The 15,745-nt window shown below is 51.7% G+C and overlaps 1 protein-coding gene across 12 annotated transcripts in view; it reads left to right on the top strand.

The window, feature by feature from the left end:
• Positions 1-13,631, top strand: part of Macroh2a1 (macroH2A.1 histone) — a 62,005-nt gene extending 48,374 nt beyond the window's left edge. For all 12 annotated transcript variants that reach the window (XR_003950457.1, XR_001780786.1, XR_003950458.1 and 9 more), the window contains 3 exons: positions 2,968-3,057; positions 3,959-4,133; positions 12,861-13,631. Coding sequence is in view for 4 of the 12 variants with exons in the window: in NM_001159515.1 (NP_001152987.1) it covers positions 2,968-3,057; positions 3,959-4,133; positions 12,861-13,026 (431 nt within the window). In the remaining 8 variants the exon portion in view is untranslated. The remainder of the gene's footprint in view (positions 1-2,967; positions 3,058-3,958; positions 4,134-12,860) is intronic.
• Positions 13,632-15,745: the final 2,114 nt, after the last annotated feature.

Raw genomic sequence — 15,745 nt, 5'->3', positions numbered from 1 at the left:
GTTGCCTCGGACACTGCGATGTGGGCTGATGACTCCTGAACCCTTTGGGTTTCAGACGTGATGGAAGTGGGCAGTAATGAAACCAGGCTGCAAGCAATTAAACCCCCTCCTAAGACAGTAGGCTCAGCCTTCATCCAGGGCAGTGGATGGAGGGGGATCTGTGAAGCTCCCTGGGCAACGTACATATCTCAGTCAGGCCCTGGGAGCTGCTGGTGGGGTGAAAGGCTCCTGTTTAGCAGAGTGGCCATGTGGGAAGAGATAGAAGTTTTGAGACAGGGTTATAGCCAGCTGTGACGTGAGCAAGCTGTGGCCCCCACAGAGAGCCCAGTCCTCTCCAGACCGGGTAATGACAGTGCTGACACCTTACCCTGATGCACACAGAGATTGCTCTCTTCTGTGGCTCATAAGCAGTGTGAGCCGCAGAGTGGGATCCCCCACATCCGGGTCACGGCTAGAAACCTCAGTAGGAGGAAAGACCAAGCACCAAGCGGGAACCCAGTCTTCCAAAGCCCACCTCTGCTTTCTCTGCCTAGAGATCCAGTCCAAACTAGTACTGGCCTCAGAAACCTGTTCCAATCCCAAAACAGTAATCATCCAGATTCATGTATGGCCTCGGTCGCCTCCAGCTCCCACTCTGATTTGGGAGAAGGGGAAGGAGGAGGCTAGGGAGAACCGGCTGCACTTTGCATTTTCCGTGTGAATTCCTGAGTCCTGACTGCTGGAAGAAGGGATCCGAGTGCAGGAATGCCTAGCCCAGTGATTAACTTCTGCCCATCAACAGTTCTTTCTAACAGTGAAATAGACCACAGGCTGAGCCTGACGTTTGTCCAAGCCTAAAGCTTTGCTTAGGCTGTTTTGAACACTGATACTTATGCCTGCTTTCTGAGCATGAAATAATGTTCTCGTTCTCATGGGAGTAACACATGGTTACGCTTGGGGGCCAATCAGCAGATTGCTTTACGATTAACCCTGAGGTTGAGCCTAAAATGCAAGAGCCTTCCTTATATTAAGAGTGTTGACAACATGGTTGAAAATGGGCCTGTTTCTTGTTAAAAAGTACACGTGTGTCTACATGAACATGTGCATACATATGTGTGTGTAGGAGTCAAGTCCTGACTGGGTTGATTGCCTGCGACCTAGGGTTTAGTTTGTAAGGTTGAGAAATGCATTAAGTGTATTCTTAGCTTGCAATCTCACTTCTAATTAAAGCAGCATTTAATTATAAGTAAAAAAGTTTAAAGTAAACACTCCTCCTAAGCTAAAACACCTTCAGTTATAAAGCAGCGCATTCTTCTTAGGAAATGCTTGATATCTCACTTTCAGACTGCCCAGTTCTCACCTAAGAATAGATTTGACAGAGAATCTGAGCCTTACGCAGTAGCCGACGGACTATCCGTGCCCTCCTCAGATGGGTTAAAGGCAGGCTAGACTCATGAACTTGGTTGGTTTGGACCCCACACTCCTTTTCCTCAGCTGCATGGATATTGCAAGTGAACCCCTATCGGGGTCTCACATCTGGGCCGTAGCCATGTCTGAGGGGTGAGTGGGGCCCTTGAGGCCCAGAGCATCCCCAAGACACATGGCACATACAGCTGCCATTTGGTGCTGATGTTTGTATAGACATTCGGTAGCAGCAGGTGAGAGCCTCCGGAAGTGACTTGGGGACACCTGGCATAGAAAGCTCCTGCTGCTGTCACGGACATAAAAGTGCAAGAGCATGCAGAGCAGCCGAGGACAGAGGAACCCAAGGCCCAGGCCTCGCTTAGCTCCTGGGCAGGGGACTGCTCGCCATACTCATCCATGCACTGCAGGCTTCCTGCAGTGATGGTGGTGGCCCTGTCTTATCTGTGACAGTGCCCAGAGGATTGCCTTTTGCTTCCAGACACTTCTTGGGGTCAGTTCACCTCTGAGAAACATGCATGCACATAAGACAGGTTTTGCTAAGACAGGTCTGACCGGGCTTGTACAGTCCAATAGTCCTTGACCAACCCAGGCACACTTAGACTTTCCAAGACAAATGGTGAATCGTAAGGGGATTATTTCATCCTTTCTGAGGAAAAGGATTTTTAAAAATTCACAGAATTGAGGAACCAGAGCTTAAAGAACACTAGAACCCTGTTCTGGCTGAATGTGACACCCTGCTGTTGCCACGGCTAGACTGCTGCTCGTGGCCCACGTGAGCTATGGAGCCCATAGCCCTCAGAGGTGCTGCTCAGCTCGGCTTTCATAGCAGGTCTCCTGGTTTCGGAGAGGCCTTTTAGCAATCAAGTCCTACGCAGCCAGCCACCCTCTCCCAAGCTTTGTGCAAACCCAGTTCATCTTTAAACTCTGCTTCCGATGTTCCTCTCCTTCCCCTAAAACAAATCTGAATCATGAATGTAATTAAGAGAATACTGTCTGAATCCATTTTTCTTGTTTTCTTTTATTTAATTCACATATGACACCAAAGCTGCAAAATAGGAACTAAGCATGGAGGGCCGGCCCAGAGGTGGCCAGCAGGACACTTGCTCCTGGGCCTCCTTCCAGGAGTGCTCGGTAGGAGGAGCACTCGCTGCTCGCTCACGGACCTCCTCACGTGGGGCTTCTCCCCGAGATAAAACCTCAGCGGGCTCATTGGAAGCAAATGCCACCTGGTTTTAAAGGTGCCCATGCTAACATGCAGGCCAGGCACATCTTCCAAGGTCAGATGCCCCCTTCATATCTCTGGCATCCCCACCCGAATTAATGGACACCCAGAGTGGGGTCAGTCAAAGGAGCCAGAAAGCACAGTGTTGCCTCGTGGCCACTGGCCAAGGGTAAATCCTTCCTAGGGGTCCCCTCCCTGACCAGCCAAGGCGTAGATCCTGTTTTGCAGTCTTGTGAAACTGTAGCTGCTCAGGCCACGTAAAGTATGTAATCACGTGACATGTTGAGTGTCTGGGTGCCACAGGCAGGGCGGCACTCTGACCCTGCCCTACCCTTGCCTAGGAAACACACTGGAGAAGAAGGGCGGCAAGGAGTTTGTAGAAGCTGTTCTGGAACTCCGGAAAAAGAACGGGCCCTTGGAGGTAGCTGGAGGTAAGGCTGGAAGGGTGCGTGCTCACTGGTGTGGCACACGCGGGAGGAGCTGAGGACTGAGGGTGTATAGCAGTGCCACTGTCTGCAAGGTAGAAGGCCTGTGAGCATGAGCACTCAGAACGCAGCCCATGCAGTGTGTCAGCAGAGCTAAAGGCTCATGAAAACCACCTTCACATCTTAAAGTTACCTAGTAGCTCCTGTCTGCCTGGTGTCCCAATCTCAAATTCAAAGGATTTACAGAAGCAGAGTGTGACAGATCTGAGAGCCGGGAACAAGGGAACAAGCGAGGGTGAGGCTGAGCCACCTGCCTGCCAGCCTGCTGGCGAGCCATCTTCTTCAGCCAGCTGTCCTTTTAATGGGAAACATAAACACCCATTTCCTATGTGCCATGACCACCGTTCTTAGTTAGAAAGGGAAAACCAAGATTGGCATGTCCATTCACTCAGCAGACAGTCCTGGAGATGTGTGGCTGGAACTGGCTCATCCTGCAAGAAAGGGAAGAGCTGCCCCCTAGAGAGGCCATCTTGTTTTGTCACCATGGGCAGGGTCAGGTCACACCGCCAGACTGCTGTGACCAGTGTGTAGGGCATCAGAGGTCCACCCCAGGGACTGACCAGCATTCAGTGGAGCTGGTGTGTGGTCTGAGCCGCTCTCAAGAGCACACCATGCTTCTGGGGCAGAGGGGCACCCTGACGTCCGTCCACAGCTCCTGGTTAGCAGCAAACCGGATGCTACTGTCTCAGTGGGCAGGTGCTTGAAGAGCAGTTTCTAGTTCCTGCAGGAGGGCAGCTGCAGTCTCCCATGGACAAAGGCCGCAGAGGTGGCTAGGGGGGTCACTCGAGCAGAAGAGTAGGTGTGGGTTTGGCCTCTTGTGACATGCGCTTCTTCTTGTCCCTTCCAGCTGCTATTAGTGCAGGCCATGGCCTGCCTGCCAAGTTTGTGATCCACTGTAATAGTCCTGTCTGGGGTGCAGACAAATGTGAAGAACTTCTAGAAAAGACGGTGAAAAACTGCTTGGCTCTAGCTGATGACAGAAAGCTGAAATCCATCGCCTTCCCATCCATTGGCAGCGGCAGGTATGGGCACAGGGGTGCAGCGGCTGTGTCAGCCATGGGTGTGTTTCTGCAGTCGATGCCCCAGATGTAGAGCTGTCACTTGATGCTGAGGCTGCCTCCGAGCAGAGTGCAAAGGTAAACAGTGGTGTGCTAGGACTGCAGAGGCAGCTCAGCTGTGAGCACCTCCTGCCCTTGCAGAATCCCCAGTGTCCACCTTGTGTGCCTTGCAGCTGTCTGTAACTCAGGCTCCAGAGTAATATGCTCTTGGCCTCTGCAGGCACCTATAAGCAGACATATATACATGTACATTTAAAAAAATCATTAAAAGAATATGGAGGGCTGATGAAAAGTCAGAAATGTCTAAACCTTTGTGACAGCAAGTGTCACCACAGGGGTCTACAGACAGGCAGACAGACATACAGAGGGTCTTGAAGGGTCACTAAGACTCAAGTGGGTTCAAACCGGAATGGGAATTCGGGGACAGTAAAAGAACCTTAGGGTGCCCTACAAATCTTTGCGCAAGGCCTTTGTCTAAGCCAGGGTTTCTATTGCTGTGAAGAGACCCCATGATCAAGGCAACTCTTATAAAGAAAAAAAAAATTTAGCTGGGGCTGGCTTAGAGTTCAGAGGTTCAGTCCATTCTCATCACAGCAGGAAGCATGGTGGCACGCAGGCAGACACTAGAGAGGTGGCTGAGAGTTCCACATCTGAATAGGCAGGAAGAGAGAGTGACACTGGGCCTGGCTTCATGTCAGAGCCCACCCCCCCCCCAGTGACACTTTCTCCAATAAAGCCACACGCACTCCAGCAAGGTCACACCTTCTCATACTGACACTCCCTGTGAGCCTGTAACAGCCATCTTTATTCAGACTACCATAGTTTACTTCCTGACTCCCATAGGCTTGTAGCCAGATCATAATACAGAAATACTCTTCAATCTAACTTCAAAAGTTTCCACCGTCTATCAGTCTGAACCCTGTTTAAAAGTACAAAATCTCTTCTAAGACTCATGCACTGTCTTAACTGCAATCCCTTGTAAAAGCAAAATCAAAAGGTAGGTCATATCATTCATATACGGCGCAGGATATGTATTACAATTCCGAACAGGAGCACAGTGAAGAAATACTAAACTTAAAGCAAGATCAAAACCCAGCAGGGCAAACTCCAGACTCCGCCTCTCCATGTCTGATGCCAAAGTGTTTTTAAGATCTTAAACTCCTCTTTGCGGTGTTGGCTTTGTTGACTGCAGCACACTTCTCTCTCCACACAGTTAGCAGCTATCCTTGGCAGGTGTCCCAAGGCTCTGGCATCACCAACATTTTGGCGTTTCCAAGGCAACCCAGGCTTCACCTTCACAGCTTCACAATGGCTTCTCTAGGCCTCCGTGAAGGGACACCCCTGCCCCAGGCCTGGCCTCAGTGACTTTCCTTAGCCCTGGAGATTCCACAATCCCTTTCTTGTGTCCTTGATTCTAAAGCCAGAACCATGTGGTCAGAGCTGCCGAGTTCTGCTGCTGCTGGGGCTGGACCATGCTCCTTTGTTCAAGTATATTTCCACCAGCTTTCTGTTTTTTTTTTTGATGGTCTCCTTCACTATCTAAGCTTGGCTGTCCTAGAACTCACTCTGTAGACCAGGCTGGCCTCGAACTCAGAGATCCGCCATCCTCTGCCATCAGAGTGCTGAGATTAAAGGTGTGTGCCACCATGCCCGGCCCTAAGCTTTTCTTTCATTCCTTTTCACAAGTTGGCAGCTTAGCTGGACGGGGTCCTTGCTCTGACGTCACCGCTCCCTCTATTCCACTTAGCATCAGGCTTGTCTTTAATCTGTTTACACTTCCTGGTGCCCCTTTCTCCTCAAAGTGGATATTTTGTATCTCCCCTTGCTCAGCTTGCTCCTTTTCGTTACAGAGTTACAAAACTGTCAATCCATAACTCTTCAATTTAGCCCTAGGCAGATTTTTTGGACAAGGGCAGAAACCAGCCTCACTCTTCACCAAAATATCACAAGAACAGTCTCTAAGCTACATACTAACATTGTTCTCCTCTGAAACTTCTCGAGCCAGGCCCCCACAGTTCTTCCATATTCTTACTAGATGGCCCGTTAAGCCCCTCTTAAAGCATTCAGCTGCTTCTCTCATCCCGAGCCCCCATTCTGCCAACGAGAAGCCCTGCAGTCAGGCCAATCACAGAAGTGCCCAGTCCATGTATCGACTCTGTCTTAGCTAGAGTTTCTATTGTTGCAAAGAGACTCCATGACCATGGCCTTACCAAGGAAAGCATTTAACTAGAGGCTGGCTTACAGTCAAAGGTTTAGTCCATTATCAGCATCATGGGAAGGGTGGTGGCACGCAGGTGGACATGGTGCTGAGAGGTAGCTGGGAGCTGTACATCTGGACTGGCAGGCAGCAAGAACAGAGTGAGTCACTGGGCCTGGCTTGAACTTCTGAAACCTGAAAGCCCTCCCAATGTGATACTTCCTCCAATAAGGATACGCCTCCCAATAGTGTCACTCTGTATGTGCCTGTGGGGCCCAGTTTTGCTCAAACTATAATAGCCCTCGATCCCTTTTGCTTTTCTTCCCTAGAATGTTTTATCTCGCATCCCATGGCTGTAGGTGAACTTACAAGGTGGGGCTGAATGAATGAGCACTTAGGGCCGGCCCGCCCCAGCTCCAGCTCCTTCCTGCCCGTCATGTACCCTAGGTGTACTTAGGAGATCCACCCTTCAAATCAGAGAATCAGGACAGTGTAGTCCTGCCACTGAGTGCGGATCCAGGTCAGACCTAGCCATAGACCATTCCCTGGGAAGCCCATCATCCCAGTTTGAGGCTTCTGTCCCTCCTTTATCCAAGGCAGAATAGGGTAACGGCATCGAGTAGCTGTCCTATCAGGCAGTCTCTGCCCTGTGGGCTAAAAGCAGCTCTTGCTCAACACTCCCTCCTGTTCTCATAAGAACTGTGAAGGACAGAGCCCATGCTCCCTCTTGGGCTGCACTAAGATCTCACACCTTCAGGCCCCACTGTGGTCAGGTCTCTGGCTGTTGCTGAGTGACCCTGTTTCTCTGGAGCCTTTTGCTGTTCCTGACTGTGATGACAGAGGGAGCCTATCCCTCCCAGGCCAGCAACTGTGGAAGATTCTCACTCTCTCCCCAGTCTACAGTGTTGAACACCAGGGCTTCCTTTGCCAGCGGTCCCTCACTCCCGTGTTGTTCAAATATGTAGTCTTCCTTGGATCTCTGGATGAAAGACCAAAATTAGCCCAAGATGAGCTTGAAGGATTACTGAGCAGACAGGAAAGCTCACACCTGTGCCTACAGCTCACACCTGTGCCTGCTCACACCTGTGCCTACAGCTTACACCTGTGCCTGCAGCTTGCTCACTCATAAACACAGACAATTGAACCTTCCCAGTGCCCTTTTCTTCTGCTATGCAAGTATCTGCAAACACAAGTGTCTGCTCTTGCCACAGAACTTGCCACAGAACTGGATGTGGTATAGGTGCCTGGGCCCCTCCCAAAATAGATTCAAGACCATTCTTTAATAGTGCTTCTGGATCAGAGCTTAAGCAGCCATACTTACTGCTCCTACCTCCCATAGAAGGTCAGGCCTTTGGCACTGTGTTGCCGTGCTGTGTGACCTCTGGTAAATGAATCAGTCTCTCTGTTCTGGGCTGGGCCTTCCCTAATAAGTGAGGCAGGCCGTGGGGTCTGCCCTTCTTCACAGATGGTTCTGAGGCTCGGTTAATTGATGCTTCGGATGCACTTTGATCTGCCCTGATGAAAGATGCTTCTGCAGAGCAGGGCCGTAGAACCTTTATTGGAGGTAATAATTTCACGCTCTTTCATATGGCTATTGGGAAATTCTTAATTGAAGCATAAAAGTCATTCTCATAAAAGAACATCTGTTATTACAAACTTATTTACATTTTTCACGGAGTAAAAGTTTTTAAAAATAATGAGTGGGAAGCTTTTAAAGGGCGGAATGCCAAAGGCAGCAGCACATGTGCGACTCCCCTGGCCACATCTGTCAGGCAGACCTCGTCCCCACAGCCCCGCAGACAGCTGCCCTCCCTCGCTCGCTTGCTTGCTCTCATAGGGAAAGAATGGGATTAGATCAGGCCCACCAGTAAATCACAGGGCTGAAGGGAACGAAGCGGCTTGTCTGTGGCATCCCGTGTCTCTGGCACAGAAGTCGGGGTGGAATGCAAACATGGGGAGGAGCTGGGAGCACTTCCCCCAGAGGAGCTGCTGGTGGCCCCCGGGGAAGGCGGGGGCAGCGCTGGCCTGCTCCTGCTGCCCCAGGCTCTGACTAGAGGCAAGGAGACCCTTCCATGTGATCCTGGCCTTGGTCGCAAGGCTAATACACACCTTGTGCTGTTAGACGCGAGGAAGGGACCCCCTTGGGACAGCATGAGGTGACACACTAGTGTGGGGCTTAGAATAAACCCACCTCAGACTTAGAGCACAGAAAGAAAACAGCTTGTGCTTCTCTAACACCCACCGTGTATGGACATTCACAGAGCCCCGGGTGCCACTAGACATCTCAGCTCCACTGTCACCCAGTACCAAGGAGTGCGCCTTTTCCTTTACTCGCTGTTCAACACTATACCTGCCCTCCACTTAGTTGTCCTGTTACCTTCTCCTTGCTCAACACCCTAAATCTGCTCTCAGCTGAGTTCCATTTCAAATCTCCCATCTGGGGAAGTTTCCAGTGACCGCTCCACTGGGGATCTCACATGGCTGGTGACTATCCCTCCAAAGCATGGCAAAGTTCTCATTCCCATCTCCTGCTTCTCTTTTCCTCGCCTTTGGAAAATTGGTCACTCCTCAGTACTGGATGACTGTTAACTTCAGAGGTCAAATAGCCACATATAGAGGGTTAAGGCTGGCACCGAGGCCACACAGCTCATCCTTGGCTAAGAGGACAAGAGCTTGCTTCCAGGGCCCCAAGCTCTGAAGCTTGTACTGTGGGGCAGGCTGGACCTGCCACATGCTGCATGTGTGTTCTCCGTGCCTAGCATCCCTGCCCACGTGCCCACTGCACTCAGACTTCCCTGGGAAGTGTTATACCTCAGTGTTGTCTGAGCTACTACCAAGGGCAGCACAGCAGCCGCCTGGACCCCAGTGCGGCTTTAGAAGAAGAGGAGAGACCAGAACCCACCCTGAAGGCCTCTGGGCCTGCAGGTGTTTGGAGGGCTGGGAGGGAGAGACTGGTCCCTGATTATTCTGACTGCTAGCTGCGGTAAACAGCCACCACCATCCTCGGGACATTCCTCCTTGAGCTCAGAGCTCTACGCTTCTCTACCAGAAGTAGCCTTCGGAGAGTCAAGCAGCCATTCTAGTGCCACAGAGAATGTGGGAAGATGGTTGAGGCCCGGGGTTACCTGCATGGCACAGAGATCTAATCCTAGCAGAAGTGATGATATAGGAGGTGAGAGCCATGTCCCCACATTACCCAAAGCGCCCCTCTTCTCCCTCCAACACAGCTGCCCAGACTTCTCCATCTCTGGGTCTCCAGCTGGCCTGTTCCTCGCAGTGGCCCTTCCCCTCCCAGAGGTGATGAGGCTTAGCAAGACCTCCATAGGGAACCCCTGAGATCTCTTTGCACTCGCCTAGGAAAGTGGGGCTACATGTGGAGAAAGGGTGTTCCAGACGCAGCAGGACTGACCCAAGGGAAGCTCACATGACTTTAGTGTATGCCAGGTATGGCCCAAGGCTGGTAGAACAGGGGACAGCGCTAAGCAATGGACTTGAGGTGCTGTGAACAAAAGCCACCAGTGAGAGGAGGGGAGTCTGGGAGGGGAGCACAGGTGGATGCAGTGGCATCACCCCCTAATTACAGCATACTTTCAGGAAATTCCTGTCTGCACTTGGGGAACCAGTACACCCTGCACAAGGGTAGCTGGAATCCAAATCTAAACTCCAGAGCAGAAGCCCCAAGCCCCGAGTCTTTGATGTCCACCCAAGTTAGAGAAAACGGCAGAGACCTGGCAAGACAGGAGTGGTGTTCACATGGGAGCCGAGGCAGTGCCTGTACTCAGGAGCCTGTACTGTCTGTACCAGCATCCAGGGCCGCCGCCCTCCAGCACAGCTGGCCGCCGTAGACACTGGGTGGCAGCTCTCTAGCAAGCTGAGACCAGCGTTGCTTACAATGCCGACAATCATTCTGCCCTAGCTGTCTGGGGGTCTGGAGGGTGTAGTCTACCACCTTTAGAATGATTCTGGGAGTCCGAGATGTTCTCTAGTGGGCCTGAGCTGCACTCTGCTGCCTGATACACATCATCCTGTCCCATGTCCGACTTGACACAGAAGCCTGGGGCTTTCGGCTGCCTGGTCTCTCTGTCCTGGGGGGAAGGGCATGTGCTCAGGTCACCCATGGGCTACATGATGGGGTAGCCAAGGCACAGTGTGGCTACAACTGCCCTCACCCTTGGGGAGCAGGGACAGCTGTGGAGTGTCAGCATCCCACGCATCTGCTTTGTCACCTGTACGTCTAACTAGGGCAGCCCATCTTGCTTTCTGCTTTTCCCCAGGGCCTGCTACTTTAGAGCATGGCTCCCACTCACCCAGCAGTGGGCCACAGTAGCAGAAGGATGTGCTGAGGTGGGCACTACCGGTACAAACCTCTCGCCCTCCCTTTCCCCACTCTCTGTACTCTGAGAGTCTAGATTACCGAGTCCTGCCCCACTGCCTACACATAGAGCATCGTTCCCAGCCAGAATGGCTGAAGGCCTGAGGGGCAGAAGTTCCAGGTCTGGAGTGCAAGACAGGCTATGCATGATGTCAGCACCAATCTCAGGTTCAGAGTTAGATCACAGGAGCCCTCCCTCAGCACCAATTACATACCCCTTTCCAGGGCCACAGCTGAACCGGCTACAAGTGACCCGCTCACTTGATGCTCTTAGGAAACTTAGGGGAATAGGCCGGGGCAACATGATCATCACATCACACACTTGGTGTGTGCCAGGCAGAGGGCAAGCACACCAGCTGGCTGATTACACAGGAGCACACAGCTGTGACCCTTTGGCTACTGGGAATTGCCGGAGGCCTTCCTCAGCTTGGCTCACCAGAACAGGTGTGAAGTGAGGCGGGCGGGCCTTTGGCAGCTGAGCCTGGCACCGGTGGACGAAGGGCCACACCTCCCCTTGCAGAGAACAGCTCCTTGCACTTCTCAGAGCCCATCTATTTATCCAGGTTATGCCTGCAGACTGAGGTCTGCCTCTCTGTTCCCTGGGCCTGAGAGCAGGCTCCAGCAGGATACACACAGCTGGCTATGGGCTGCACCACTGGAATGCACTCTGAGCAACAGATTGAGCATACCTCCTCCAGCAGTTCCCACCCAGCCTACTGTGCCAGCTGCCTGGTGTCCCGCGGTACCCTGACTTCTGTCATCATGTCCCTGATGTCCTCCAGCTTAGATGTCACCAGTCCCATTCTGGGAAGTCAACCAGACTGTCTGGAACTCCAAGCAGAGCTGTGTGTAGAGGGGTCCTGAGCCTGTATCACACCCCCACGGTGGCCCTCTAAGAATGCTCAGTGTTCCCGAAGCACGTAGGACTGCCCTGGTCCCGGGTCTCCCAGGTGAAAGCAGGGTCACGTGAGCTTTTCTTCTGTGGCCATGTGACGCCTTGAGCACCGGCAGCTGTGGAGAACGTGGCTCCCCGGGTGGGTCCGTGTCACGGGCACAGTGCAGAAAACCGGGGGTGCTGTGACCACATTGTCATCCCATAGAAGACCAGCCAGAATGGCAGGCAGGCGAAGGACCTCAGACTGCAGTGAGTGAGCAGAGGCATAGCTCTGAAAGGTGCTCCGAGCATAGCTTCCTTCCTGTAAGTGCGCGTGCAGCATTGAACCAGGAGCTGGCTCGGGCACACACGGACCCATCCGTGCTGAGCTCCCTCCCAGGTCATGAGTTCACATTCTGGGCCCCTTGTGACATTGATTGTCACACATCAGTGGCAGGATACTGACTCGGAGACTTCAGTGATAACCCGAAGTCAAGGTTATCCATACATGCCCCAGAACTCTGCTCTGCACCACAGCGGCTTCCCTGCCCTTTGCTGTGACACCAGCTGATGCAGTTTAGAGACGGGTCTCTGGACCCATGTTCACAGATGGCCTGGGTACTGCCTGTCCCCCATCTTGGTTCTGTCTGGATGATCTACAGTGGCCGTACTTTTGGTTTAGAATGAGTTGAGTTTGTTAGGCATGCAGTAAGCAGATAAGAGCACAGCAAGCGGCAGAGAGACCAGGTTGTGTTACGCTGACAACATCCAGCAGAAACAAACTCTAGAAGCCTAATGGAGAGAGAGAGCATGCATGAGCAAATGCAAACGGACTCGTAGAACTCAAAGCAGTCAGCAGTGACCTGCTGAGGGAGCCCACCAAGCAGTGCGGCTGTAGCACCGAGTTCTGAGCATCGCCCAGGCATGAGCTTGGCTTCTCGTCCTCACAGCAGACATTTTTATACTGCAGAATAGCAGGAACCTTGCTGGCTGGCTGCTCCTTCCCCTCGTGTCAGAGCCAGTCTGCCTCAGGACAAGGAGGCGAGGAGACCTGGGATAAGGAAGGTCACATTGTAGAGTTCAGTTCCCAAGTGCCAACAGCACACGGCAGTTCTCTAATACAACTTAACCCCGCGCGGACTTTCTTCATGCCCATGTGAGCCCAGTGTGAGGACCCCGCAGGGGAGGCCTGAGGTGGGCTCTCACCATAGACGCCCCGAGTGCTGACCACTATGCTCTCTCCTACAGGAACGGGTTCCCGAAGCAGACAGCGGCCCAGCTCATTCTGAAGGCCATCTCCAGCTACTTTGTCTCCACGATGTCCTCCTCCATCAAAACTGTGTACTTCATGCTTTTTGACAGTGAGAGCATAGGTATCTATGTGCAGGAAATGGCCAAGCTGGACGCCAACTAGGCCAGTGATCCCTAGAGCCAGCACATGCGGTGTCCCCCACCTCCAACTGGAAAGAAAGAAAAAAAAAAGAGAGAAAAAAAAATCCCCTCGCCTGGGACTCCTGTCCTCCTCAGTCCCGCTCACCTAGGGAAAATAAGGTTTTGGTTTCCGGTTTGATTGGTTTTTTTTTTTTTGGCCTTCTACAATGTTTTCTGTTAGCACTGATAGCCGGCATCGTCCTTGTTAAGCACTGCTTTCCAGACCGTGTCTGACTTAGTCAACCTAGAGGATTTTATAGTTTCACTCTAATGAAGTCCTGATTAACACAGAGCAGCGGAGCAGCGGTCCCTCCCCTGAGTGGCAGCAGCAGGAAGCCCCGTTTGTAATGTGCGTTGCGCTGCTTTACCGTACACCCAGTGGCATTCTTTTTACTATAACGGTTTTCCCCCCTCTCAGAAGAGAAATCTTAAAATTTGCAACAGACCTCCTAACTTTTGTTTACTTTTTTTGTCTTAACGATAGATTTGAAAATGAAAAATGTTAAAAAGACAACTGGATCTGTTGTCCGTATTATATTTGCAATCTGAAATTTGTGTGAATTGATTTAGTAAAATGTTAAACTGTTACGACTGGCCGTGTTTTGTGTTACTGTGTCCTAGGACACAGGTACAGGCAGCTTACACCCAGGAAGCTCCCGGATAGACCCTGTACCTCGGCAATTTGGTCAGACATCTGCTGGCCCTAGGGGTGTGTAGGAAATTCATGTTGGAAGCTTCAGTTCTCCCGAGTGTGGTTGGGGTGTCAGTTCCATCTCACAGAGCAGGTACCCAAAGCCACACTGAGTCTGATGCAGAGATCAAGGTCTTGGGCTCTGGGCCAGATCCCTCCTGGCCCCATCTGTCTCTAACTTGTGACTGGTTCTACAGATAAAACTCAGGCCATGAACCCTCTGCTTGTCTGCATTTGCTAGCCCCCCCCCCCCTACAGTAAGGTCCCTAGCAAGAGGGTCCCCAAAGATACTCTGTCACTGCCGAGGTCAAGGGCACTCGTGATAATCATCTAGATTTGCCTGAAAGCACAGAAGCCTTCTCGTATGTCCTTGGCAGGTGTCTGTCTAGAAGGGTAGGTAGAACCAGGGAGGAGGACGAAGCGCACTCCAGAGCATGGACCTATGTACAGCATCTCTTCTATGCCAGCTCTGGTGGTACATGCCTTTAATCGAAACTTGGAGGCAAGGGCTGGTGGAGCCCTGTGATATAAAAGCCAGCCAGGGCCACACAAACCGTGTCTCAAAAAACAAACAGATTTCCTTTCCACAGGAAGTCTGACGAAGTCCGGCCAGGTCAGGACTCAGTCTTAGCAGTAGCCACAACCACCTCCAACTCAGACCTGAGTGACACTTTCCTAGCTTCTGGCTCCAGAACCCTTTCTTAACCAGAGCAGCGCTAGGTTTAAATTGCCTCCTAGGGGCTTCATTTGGCATTGATTCCTCCAAGAGGGCGCACCTTAAAACAGGGCTCAGACTTTCCTAAGGAGTGTACCCAATACCCTAGAGCACGGCTCTCACATGTAGCATTCCCCCCCCCCCCCCAACACACACACACACACAAGGGCAGAGTAGACACTACTGTTTGCTGGTGGTTTGGACATGTGCTGTGTGCCAGGCACAGTAGTGAGTACTTCATAGGCAACGATGCACGTGCTTCCTTTCCATCACATAAAAAAGCAGGGCCCATTGTTAGCTGTGAGCCAGCTGTCTAGTGACAAGATGCTGCCACCTGTGGACAGACCCTGTCACTGATCACTCTGACAGCCCACCTGGCCTTGGTGGCAGTTCTAACTCGGAGAATGAGACATCCCAAGGCACCTATTAAGTGTGTAGGAGGAGTCCAGGTTTAAATGACTTGTGTTCCTCCACCTTTGAAACAATTCCAGTCAAGCAACTGGTAGAGTTTTTGAAGACCCTCCACTAGATGTCGCCCAAAGGATTGGGAAGGGACTGGGGAAAAAGGGGCAGCCAGTTTCTGCTCTTTCTTGGCAACAGCACAAAAGAATTTGTTGCAATTCTTGCGGTTTCCAAAAATCACCTAAATGGTTCTAAACGTTGACCATCCAGTGCACGGTGGTTGCTAGGATTGCACCTGCAGGGAACCTCTCAAAGCATGCGTATGTCTCCACTCGGAAGACCACGCTTGAGTTAGTAAAACGTCCACACCAAGTGCTGTGAGGGGACACATGCCAGTGTCCTCCCGCAGCCACAAGCTGCTGGGTTAGTGACAGCAAATACCACAGAACAGAGTCCCCATCTCTATCCAGAATCCAAGGCCGCATACCCTTGGATTCTACAGTGGCCCCAGACACTTAGGAAACACTTTCTCGTTTGTTTGTTTGTTTGTTTGGTATGAGCGTGGTATACGTGCACATGTGTGCCCTGATCTATGGAACGACAGCCTCTAGCCCTGGAGCTAGGCCGGCTGCCAACAAGCCAGCATGATCTGTCTGCCCTGCCACAGGGCTAATGGCATAGCCTCATGAAGCCACACCTGCCCTTTTTTTTTTCTTTTTCTTTTTTTTTTTTTCCATTTAATTTTTTTTTGTGGATGCTAAGAGTTTGAACTCGAGTCCTGACATTTCCGCAGCAAGTGCCAAGCCATCTCCTCTCCTCCCCTGACCTGTTTCTGAAGAGCAACCCGTGCTCTGAGCAGCAGGGCTCCACCCTGAGTAAGTCCATGGTTTTCTT

This window comes from Mus musculus, chromosome 13 (assembly GCF_000001635.26).
Source record: "Mus musculus strain C57BL/6J chromosome 13, GRCm38.p6 C57BL/6J".
In the NCBI taxonomy this organism is placed as follows: domain Eukaryota; kingdom Metazoa; phylum Chordata; class Mammalia; order Rodentia; family Muridae; genus Mus; species Mus musculus.
This window is presented reverse-complemented; position numbering and strand designations above follow the sequence as displayed.